The sequence below is a fragment of the Physeter macrocephalus genome, chromosome 11 (assembly GCF_002837175.3).
Source record: "Physeter macrocephalus isolate SW-GA chromosome 11, ASM283717v5, whole genome shotgun sequence".
Classification (NCBI taxonomy): Eukaryota; Metazoa; Chordata; class Mammalia; order Artiodactyla; family Physeteridae; genus Physeter; species Physeter macrocephalus.
Genome location: NC_041224.1, coordinates 31,033,697 through 31,044,692, shown reverse-complemented (window position 1 = coordinate 31,044,692; position 10,996 = coordinate 31,033,697). Strand labels below are relative to the sequence as shown.

The 10,996-nt window shown below is 47.5% G+C and overlaps 1 protein-coding gene across 4 annotated transcripts in view; it reads left to right on the top strand.

The window, feature by feature from the left end:
* Positions 1-10,996, top strand: part of FBH1 (F-box DNA helicase 1) — a 52,359-nt gene that overhangs the window by 29,637 nt on the left and 11,726 nt on the right. For all 4 annotated transcript variants that reach the window (XR_003681622.2, XM_028494917.2, XM_024129607.3 and 1 more), the window contains exons 14-19: positions 2,009-2,108; positions 2,198-2,319; positions 4,029-4,104; positions 4,691-4,888; positions 5,419-5,544; positions 6,807-6,913. Coding sequence is in view for 3 of the 4 variants with exons in the window: in XM_028494917.2 (XP_028350718.1) it covers positions 2,009-2,108; positions 2,198-2,319; positions 4,029-4,104; positions 4,691-4,888; positions 5,419-5,544; positions 6,807-6,913 (729 nt within the window). In the remaining variant the exon portion in view is untranslated. The remainder of the gene's footprint in view (positions 1-2,008; positions 2,109-2,197; positions 2,320-4,028; positions 4,105-4,690; positions 4,889-5,418; positions 5,545-6,806; positions 6,914-10,996) is intronic.

Genomic DNA, 10,996 nt, shown 5'->3' with positions numbered 1-10,996 from the left:
GCACGAACCCGTGTCCCCTGCATCGGCAGGCGGATTCTCAACCACTGCGCCACCAGGGAAGTCCCAGAGGAATTTTTTTTAATAGACGTTTTTTAGTTTCAGGTTTATAGAAGAGTTAAGAAGATGGTATAGAAAGTTCTTACACATCCTACATTCAGTTTCCTTTATTATTCACGTCTTATATTCGTGTGGTACATTTGCTACAGTTAATGAACTACCATGGATACATTATTATAAACTAAAGTCCATAGTTTATTCAGATTTCCTTGGTTTTTTACCAAATGTCCTTTTTTTATTCCAGGATCTTATTCATGTGACCCTATCTGCATTCAGTTGTCAAGTCTTAGGCTCCTGTTGGCTGTGCTCTGTGGTTTCTCACACTTGTCTTGTTTTTGGACCTTGAAGAGGACTGGTTAGGTGTTTTGTCGGGTACCCCTCTATTGGTGTTTGTCTGGTGGTTGCACTGATGTTTTGGGAGGAAGGCCTTGGAAGAAAAATTGCCATTTTCATTGCAAGGTATTGGGGGCCCATATTGTCGACGTGGTTTATTTATTTATTTATTTTTTAAAAAATATTTATTTATTTGGTTGCACTGGGTCTTAGTTGCGGCAGGCGGGCTTCTTAGTTGTGGCATGTGAACTCTCAGTTGCGGCATGCATATGGGATCTAGTTCCCCAACCAGGTATCGAACCTGGGCCCCCTGCATTGGGAGCGTGTAGTCTTAACCCACCACACCGCCAGGGAAGTCCCCCATCAACATGATTTATAACTGATGATGTTGTCTTGGTCCCCTGGCTGAAGTGGTGCTTGGCAGGTCCCTTCACCGTGAAGTGACTCCCCCTGCCACCCCTCCACACTGTGTGCCTTGGAAGGAAGTCACTGCCCTCTGCGCTCACTCGGGAACAAGAGTTGGAGTGTCTACGTAGATTATTTGGAATTCTTCTGCGAAGGAGATTTTGTGTCTTCTCTTCCATTTATTTATTCATTTATTTATTTGTGTCAGTATGGACTCATGGATCTTTATAATTTGAGTTACGGCTCGCTTAGAATAGTTCTGTAGCAACAAAGTACTGTTTGTTGAAAGTCTTGCTTTCCTTAGGCTGTGTTATTGATATTCACCAAAGTAGATAATACTTCATTACCTTAAGTTATAAGTGAATGGAAAAAGGCAATAAATACCATGAGTTTGGGCAAGAATGGTGTCTTTCCAGCTACAGTGGTCAAGGGATTAGTGTGTTGGGCCTCGTTTTGAAGGGTAAGAAGTTACTGCCATGCAGCATGGCAGGGGGAGGGCAGGGAATGCTCAGGAAATGGTGATTAGTCCCGTGGCCGGTTATGTAGGGTTTGAATCGATGTTGAGGGAGCCTCGGGGCAGGGAGAGGCCCCCTTCCTTCCTTAATCTTCTGTATAATATACGCTTCTTTGTTAGAGGCAGTTTGGAAAGAATGGTAGACTTGCTTAAAAGAAAAGTTTGCTGCTGGTCTCGGGGAACGAAGGGGCTAGGGCTGTCCAGGCTGCAGGAGTCTTGAAAGTCCACACGTCACCTTTTCTTTGTGGAGTGCTCTTCCTTTTTGTGGCGAGGCACAGAGCTTGATGAACACGTGAGGGAAAGATTCAGCTGGCAGAGGGAAAGAGGCCAAGTTGGGGAGGCATGAGGTAGGGGTCTTTGAGCTGCGCCGGGAGCAGTGGTAAGAAAACGACTGTAGAAAACATGGTGGAAGATTGTCAAGGTTTGGATTTGGGGGCAAAAGATAAAGAAAAGCAGGTAACTCTCAGGTTTCAAGATAGAAAATGCTATTCTGAAAACTTAGCATAGTGATTCTTTGCTTGCCAAGCTCCTGTTCTGTGTAAGTCGGTTTACAGTAGGGAATTTCCAAGTACCCATTCCAGGTCGGGCGAGTCAGAGATGCTCAGTGGGGTTTGGCGAGGCCAGGCCTTGGCGGTGGGAGCAGTGTGCTCATGTTCTTCAGGGGGTGTTAACTCCTTTCGTTGTGTTGTTCTCCCACAGAGTTTTAGGTTTGGTGTGGAAATTGCCTATGTGGGAGCTACGATCTTGGATGTCTGCAAGCGAGTAAGAAAAAAGACTTTGGTTGGAGGCAACCATCAGAGTAAGGCTTTCAGTTACTCGTATTTGTTACACAGATTAGCTTCCCTCTTTATCTGGATTTGCCCTAGCGTTTGTGCTCTCTCCCAAAAGGTGGCATTCGAGGTGACACGAAGGGGCAGGTGGCCCTGCTGTCCCGGACCAACGCCAACGTGTTTGATGAGGCCGTACGGGTGACGGATGGAGAAGTGCCTGCCCGGATCCACCTGATAGGGGTAGGAGTGCGTTTCTGTTCTCTGCTCTTGCCGGGAAACATTGCCAACACACAGAGCCGATGAAAACGGCCCACATATCCAGGCTTACTCTGCACACAGGCATTTGGGTTTGTGACTGTTCCCGAGTCTGCGCTGTGAAGTCCTTCCCCCTGGCTGTTCTGGTCCAGCGAGTCCTGTAAAGTCTGGCCCAGCAAGGACTGTGGACCTTTTCCTCCGTTCTTTAAAAAAAAAAAAGAATGCCCTTCTCACCTGTGTGCACGTGGGGCTGCCGGCTGCCTGTGAGTGTCCTGGGGTGTGATGATCAGTCGTGTAAGACAAGCGAGGTGAGGGCACAGCTGGGAGGTGCCCTGGGCTCCGGACGCAGAGTGGACACTGGTTCTACCTCTGCTTCTTCACTAACTGTGTGTGGCTTGTGGCAGGTGACTCAGCCCCTCTGTCTCTGGGACAGTGACACTGCCTATTTCACAGGGAAGCTAGGAGGGTTGAGTGACATGTGTACGGCGTTTTTAACTCTTGGAAGCAGAGTTTTATGTCTGAGAGACATTCACCCGTTCATCTATGAAAAAAATATTTTCCAGGGCCTACTATGTGTAGGCCCTCAGTACATACAGTAAGTGAATCAAAATCAAAAAATTTCTGATGCTCATTTTTTTAATTTATAAAGATTATGTAACCAAGTTACAGAAGTTTGGAAATTAAAAGGAAAAAATCACCCTTAATCTCAGTGTTTTATGTAAAAATTCTCATTTTTGCTAATTATTTATGTTTTTGGCCTTATAGTTGTGTATTTTTACACAATTGCATTTAGAGTGTGCATAAAAGAGTATGTTTTTTACTCCACCCACGAGCATATTTTCTCCCATGTTGCTATTTGAGTGACTTTACAATACTTCCTCAGTGGATATAGCATAGTTTAGCCATCTTTGTTATTGTAAGGAAATGGTACTGTTGGAGCATCTTCCACGCCGCACAGGATGTGAACTTGTTCTTTCCCCTCTCTCACTCCCACATGTGTCATCCTGCTTGATCACTTCTGGTTACGTTATAATCTGTACTGTCTTATTTTGGTCTCTGTTTGTTGTTAATGTTTTATGTGTCCCTTCCCCAAATGATCTAAACCCTTGGAGTGTGGGGCATTTGTCCTGGGCCCCAGTCAGCCCTCAGTACACGCTTCCCGGTAGAGGTGGGCTGAACTAGGAGGGTCAGGCCCTCTCCTCCAGGAGCTGACCTTTTAACAAATCCAGTACCTGTAGACAGTCTAGTTCTTTCCTCAGAAGAAACAGCGGCGAGTGTTTGTGCTCCACACTCGGTATTCAGGTCTCATCTGTCTTCTTTGCTGCAGCTGTTTTATATTCCTGGAAGGTAGATGATTTAAATTGCCTTCTTTGACATGAAAACAACATGCAGCTAGTTCTTGCCTTTTTTTTTAAACGTAGCAGAAGTCTGAGGGAGCAGCCAGAGCTTAGCACTGGGTCATCCTGAGTTTGCAGGCTGCGTTGTAGCCTCTGTTTTTGTGCGTGATGAAGGTTCCCACTCGCTGTCTTTATGCTTTGGGTGCAATTTGAGATCTGTTTCCAAAAAAAGCGTCTCATTTCAAAATCCCATCTCTACGTTTGCTTTACTTTGTCCTGTTAACAACAGTAACAAAAATAAAACAAAAAATTAAAAACAACAAAACACCAAAAAATCCCACCGAAAAACTTTTTCAGGGGATTAAATCATTTGGATTGGACAGAATCATTGATATTTGGACGCTTCTTCAGCCGGAGGAAGAACGGAAGAGACGTGAGTGTCCTCCTTGCTGCGTGGGGTGGACGCAGGCACACAGTGGCGGGGTGGAGGCGGGCGGGCAGGTTCTGAGTCAGTTCCCGTTTGCTCTGGAGGAGCCGGTGTGGCTTCTTCTCATCAGCGGTGGGATGCCGGAGACCTCCTGTTTTCAGAGGCACCGACGGCTCTTTCCAGACCCTTTTCTCGGGAGTCTAAGTTTCTCTGTCACGCTGGCCCCTAGGCTGTCTTCCCCGCCATCTTCCTGTTTGCCCGGGCGACCTCACACACCGAGACTTCTGCATGGGCCCCATGTGATCCTTTCTAACATTTCTGTAGCGCTTTCGTTTTTTCATTACTGCGCAATTTCGAATCCCTGAGAAGCAGACAAGGATGTCAAAGGCAGGGCTCTTGACCCTGAGTTTGGAGCTGGAGGGGCTATGGCACAGGTCACTGCGCTGACTTGCCCAGGCGTCCGCGGCAGGTTAGTGATGCCGTCGAGCCTGGACCTGGGTCTCCAGCTCTGAGACCATTCATCATGTGGTCAGTTAGGAGTGCACGTCGGCGCAGCCTGTGTCACCTTGACCCCTATGCGTGTTCCCTCTAGGAAACCTCGTCATTAAAGACAGGTTCATCAGAAGGTGGGTGCACCGAGAGGGCTTCAGCGGCTTCAAGCGGTATGTGACTGCGGCCGAGGACAAGGAGCTGGAAGCCAAGATTGCGGTCGTGGAGAAGTACAACATCCGGATTCCAGAGCTGGTGGAAAGGATAGAGAGATGCCACATAGAGGACTTGGACTTTGCAGGTGAGGGACACGGGGGCTCTTCACTTCCCCCTGGGGGCGGGGGCAGCCGGCCTCCGGTGCCTCTTGCCGGCGTGGACATCTTGGGTGACCATGGGCGGCTCTGTCAGTGGAACAAGGCTGTTGTTCTCCTGTGGCCCCTTTATTTCTGTTCTACTTCCAGTCCGCAGAAGGTGCTCCCGAGTCCCATCTCTGCTACCGGGTGACCCTGGGCAAACCCCCAGCCTCTTCTGGGCCTCTGTCCCCTCGTGCGTAGGAAGCAGACGGTGGGCAGCCGCCGTGAGCTCTGGACTGGGACTCGGCCGTGTTCGCAACACCTGCAACGAATTTCTACTTTCCGCTCGTCTTTTTTTGTCTCTCCCTTTTTTTTTTCTGACTGAGGTTTCCTTTTTCCCCCTTTTTCTGCAGAGCCACACCCAGGCAAGAAAACGTAATTAGCGTTTTGGGAGTGGTGGGAAGTATAAGCTTTTCTCCTCTTTCCTTTCTTTCCCCGTCACCCCCTCATCTGCCTGTCTGCTGTGTTTCTGTTCCAGAGTACATCTTGGGCACTGTGCACAAGGCCAAAGGCCTGGAGTTTGACACTGTGCATGTCCTGGATGATTTCGTGAAAGTGCCTTGTGCTAGGCACAACCTCGCTCAGCTGCCCCACTTCAGAGTCGGTAAGGAGACCACTGGCGCCTCAGTGCAGGGCTGCCTTGCTTTTTCTTGCACAGTGTGGCTCTTGGAAGGATCCTTCTAGAGCAAGAAAATCCTCCTGCTCCTAAATTTGTTGTTCTTAGACTGTGTGTTTAGAAACACTGAGTCTCCAGGGTTCACCTCCCTCAGGGCTGCTCGGAGGGCAGCTGTGTTTATTGTGTCCTGTTTAACCTGCACCAGCTCTTCAGCTGTGGGTTTTTCCCCATCAGACAGAAGCTCTAAAACATACAGTTTACCTGCTCACCAAGGTGTTTTTTCTTTAATTAATTTTCCTTTTTATTAAAGAGGCCCGAAAATCATACAAGGGATTAGTGTAAGCACTCTATCATTTGTCTGCTTCTGTATCAGTTAATACTCAAGGCTACCTGTTAAACTCTAAGCATCAGTGCTATTGTTTTGGTTTTAAGTCTTAGAATAAAACCATTTGAAGTTTTCCCACAAACAGACAAACAAAAGCTCTCTGTTAGTCATGGAGTCAAAATTTGGGTGTTCTGTGCCCCTAGTCTGTTAGGGTTTTGTTTGTTTTCGGAGTTGGTGTTTGTAGGAAATTTTTGCTTATAAAGCCAGCAAATCCTGAGGGTTTTTTGGGGCGATGGGGAGTAGTAAACTTTTTTTTCTGGCTGTGTTGGGTCTTCGTTGCTGTATGAGGGCTTTCTCTAGTTGCGGTGAGCAGGGGCTGCTCTTTGTTGTGGTGCACGGGCTTCTCGTTGCAGTGGCTTCTCTTGTTGCGGAGCACGGGCTCTAGGTGCACAGGCTTCAGTAGTTGCAGCACGTGGGCTTCAGTAGTTGCAGCACGTGGGCTCAGTAGTTGCGGCATGTGGGCCCTAGAGCACGCAGGCTTCAGTAGTTGAGGCGTGTGGGCTCAGTAGTTGTGGCGCGGGCTCTAGGATGCATGGACTTCAGTAGTTGTGGTGCATGGGTTCAGTAGTTGTAGCTTGTGGGCTCTAGAGCACAGGATCAGTAGTTGTGGTGCACGGGCTTCAGTAGTTATGGCTTGTGGGCTCATGAGCTCAGGCTCAGTAGGTGTGGCACATGGGCTTAGTTGCTCCACGGCATGTGGGATCTTCCCGGACCAGGGATCGAACCCGTGTCCCCTGCATTGGCAGGCAGATTCTTAACCACTGCGCCACCAGGGAAGACCCGAATAGTAAACATTTAGATGAGAATATAAATTTCTGTTATCAGGCTTCTGTGTTGATATTTTTTTCCCCTTTGCTTTCTTCAGAGTCGTTTTCTGAGGACGAGTGGAATTTACTGTATGTAGCAGTAACTCGTGCCAGGAAGCGTCTCATCATGACCAGGTCACTGGAGAACATCTTGACTTTGGCTGGGGTAAGAGGATAGCATGAGTTAATTTAACAACGTCCGGGTTTGAATAAGGGATCAGCCAACCCGGCGTCTTCGAGGCTTTTGGTTGGGGGTCTGCAGCAGAAGAGAGGGGCTTCTCTTTCTTGGGTGCTTGGAGGCTGATTGCCAGTGGGGGAGGGTCCTTCCTAACCACAGAAACAAAAACCTGGGTTCTTTTCTACGTTCTTTCCTGAGTCAGTTTTAAAAATTCTTTTTAAAATACTAACCGCGCTCATGTCTTTGGTAAGTTCTCCCTGCTCAGTTAGCGCTCAGCACTCTTAGGGAAGAACAGCAAGAATGTCCTCTGTCTGCACGTCCTCCTCCTGCTCCCTGGTCCCTTTTGAACTGGTAGACTCCAGACTTGGACAGAATGTGTCCTGCCAGGGAGAGCGAGTGTTCAGGCACCTGTCCTTGTCACTGGTGAGAAGCAGGAAAGTGTCAACCCTCCCTCTTTACCCCTCACAGACCAGCCCCCTCCCCCACCCCCTCATTTCCATGTCTTTTCTGTCTTTCAAGGTCTGGAGGATAAGCTGTTCAGTTTTTTCAACCCTGTTGGGTTGAAACTAGAACAGAAATTTGAGCTAATGGTTATTACTTCATCTGTCTTTCCCTGAACCAAAGATTCTTAAGCCTGAAACGTAAAACTTACACGTAAAAGAGACTGTAACTATTCTTTTTTTTTTTTTTTTTCTTTTTTTCCTTTCGGCTGTGCTGCATGGCTTGCAGGATCTTAGTTCCCTGACCAGGGATTGAACCCTGCATTGGAAGTCTTAACCACCGGATCGCCAGGGAAGTCCCTATAAATACTCTTTTTTCCTTAGCCGTCTCCAAAACGTGTGAGGTTTAGTACAGTAGGAGGATTTAGTCCAAGTGCCACAGTGTGTGTTCTCTCAGAGGTGAGAACACTGGGAGCCGCGGAATCTCAGCTTTGCTGCTGACGGCTTGGGTCCTGGGCTGGGGGAGATGGAGGGCAGTGGTCCTTTTTAGTAAGTGGTGTCCACAGTCTCAGAGTTGGTAAGTGGTGGTAACACAGGACCCTGATGCTCATAATTGAATATCTGTTGAGTGTCTGATGTGTTCCAAGTGCGTGTCTAGGCCCTGGGGGTGTGATAGTGGGCAGGAGAAATTCTTCCCCTCACAGAGCCTGAGTTCTAGGACGAGAGGTAGATGGTAAACAAGTTAGCGAATAGCATTTCTCTTCACATTCTTGAGGAAGAGTGTGTCAGCGCTTAAAAGGGAGAAATTGCAGATGAATACTCTGTATGACCTGTCGTGGCAGCAAAAGCTTCTTGCGTGAGACTGATGACCTTGCATTTTTATCACACTTTTCTCTGAACCCTCTCTGGCATTTGTCTTCTGTGCCTCTCTAAGACAGGCCTGGTTGGCCATAAGAATGTTTCTGAAATTTGAAGTCAGCTGCATGCTTCCCCAGCAGCTTTGCTTCGCCTGGGCCTCGCTGTGTGTAATAGCTAATGTGTCAGTGCTTAGAACTGTAAGCCTTTTTCTTTGGCTGCACCCTTGGTGGCACCTGGGTCACCCAGTGGGGTTTCCAGAGAGGACTTAGAGCAGAGCGCTGCCATCTCTTTCTGTCAAGGGCCAGACGGTAAATATCTGAGGCTTTGCAGGCCTGTGGTTTCTGCTGCATCTTCTCAACTCTGCCACCACAGCAAAGAGAGCCGTGGGCCATCTGTTAACAAATGGTGGGCCACGTCCCAATAAAACTTTATTGACAGCAGCAGACGCTGGTCTGGATTTGGCCCCTGGTTGCAGTTTGCTGACTCCTAGTGTAGAGATAAGCATGGCTTTTTTTAACCTCTAAAACCAGTAACTCCCTAGGAAGTGAAATAGGAAAGTAATTTTTGTGTACAAATAATCTGTACCTACTGTGTGAGTTTTTGCGTAAACTTTGATCATAAGTAATTTTTTTTAGAACCTGTAGTGTGGTTTTCTTGTAGAACCTGTGTTATGGTAGTGGTTTGATCTGTAACAAAAGCAGATTGTCACATCCATGACTTTTAGTGGAGGTCTTGTAGAGCAGTGATGTTTCACAACATGGGCTACATAAGGAAAATTTTGAGACATTTTAAAGTTGAGAAAATGGTATATCGAATTCCCATGTACAAATCACCCCTGTGTATATTTGGAGTCCACGTCTCTAAAACACCATGGACCTTTCTCTCGTAACCACGGTCCCATTTTATATCTTATAAAATTTATGGTGGTTCCATATGGGTTCTACTACCCATTCTGCAGTCATACTTTTATGATTATCTCAGAAATGTCTTTTTACAGTTGATTTGTTCAAATTAGGACCCAAACGCATGTTTGGTTATAAGGTCTTTTAAGCTTCTTAATTTAGAGCAGCCCAGGACCCCCTGCATCCTTTCTGACGCTCCTGTCTTTTTGTGGAAACCGAGTTGGTTGGCCCCCAGAACGTCTCCCATTCTGGGTTTGTTCTGCTTTCCCCCACCCTGTGCTCCCCATCACTGGAAGTCACTGCAGGGGCATGACTGGATTTGGATCTAACTGTTCTGGCCAGAATCCTCCATGGGGGGGTGGGCAGGGGGCTTTGTGTTGCATCCCATCAGGAGGCAGTGATTTCAGATTCTCTCCCTCTTAGTGATGCTCAGACTGTTCACCTAGACAGAGCTAGGAAATCTGTACTTTTGAAAAGAAAAATCAACAGTTCTGATTATTATCATACTGATAATTCCAATCACAATTTTTAATTTAAACTTCTTGTTGTTAAAGGTGACACAAATGTATAAAACACACGGGCGGGTGCAACTAGGGGTGAAGTGGGCATCCACCCAGGTCAGGAGAGTGGGTCTGCCAGCTGTCCCCGCTGCCTTTCTGGTGGCCTCACAGCCAGCACTCCCATCCCACCCCCATCCCCGGGAGTAGCCACCACCCCAGCTGTGCACTTTCTTACTTTTCCTCAGAATTTTTTGCCGAGTGTGCACCACGGACAGTGAAAACCTTTTCTTCACCCGCTGTCCTTCCGCTCCCGTTTCGTGAGGCTGCTCTGCGTCCGCACTGTCGGAGCCGGTGGCCAATTACATTTATAAACCTCATCACTTGTGGTTCTCCAGCCCAATCAGATTGAACCTTTAAGGATTTTTACTTCTTTTAAACGCTTGAATCTTTTCTCTTACACTGAAAATCTTGGTTCCGAACAGTATTTATTACTTACTTATTTACACTATCCTGTGTATAAAAGTTTTAAAGTAATACCAGTATTACTGTTGGCAGAATACTGTATGGAATTTAAGATTTCCTACCAGCTCTGTTTTCCCACATTCCACTGAGGATGTGCAGTCAGAACAGCATGTTCTGAAGGTGCCTGAGATGAGTCTTTCCTCTCTGTGTGGTTTGATCACCAGTTTAATTGCAGGCAGATATGTTTCTTTGTCTACACTTCCTAAAAGAATTGCTTTCCTGTTTGATTATCTTTTTTGAATGTATAAAACTTACGTTTTCAAAGTGAAAACTTTGTAACAGGTGTATCCCCAAGAAGTCTCATTCCCTCCCTGTCTCCTGCAGACTTTCTCTCCCTCCATTGTTGATAGCTAGTTTTTATTTATTTATTTATTTTTGGCTGCGTTGGGTCTTCGTCGCTGCACACGGGCTTTCTCTAGTTGCGGCGATCGGGGGCTGCTATTCGTTGTGGTGCGCAGGCTTCTCATCGCTGTGGCTTCTCTTGTTGTGGAGCAAGGGCTCTAGGCACGCAGGCTTCAGTGGTTGCAGCACGCGGACTCAGTAGTTGTGGCATGTGGGCCCTAGAGCACGTGGGCTTTAGTAGTTGCGGCACTCGAGCCCTAGGGCGCAGGCTCAGTAGTTGTGGCACACGGGCTTAGTTGCCCTGCGGCATGTGGGATCTTCCCAGACCAGGGATCGAAGCCGTGTCCCCTGCATTGGCAGGCAGATTCTTAACCACTGTGCCAACCAGGGAAGTCCCGATAGCTAGTTTTCAAAAATTAGTTTTTTTTTTTTTGTGGTACGCGGGCCTCTCACCGGTTGTGGCCTTTCCCGTTACGGTGCACAGGCTCCAGACGCGCAGACCCAGCG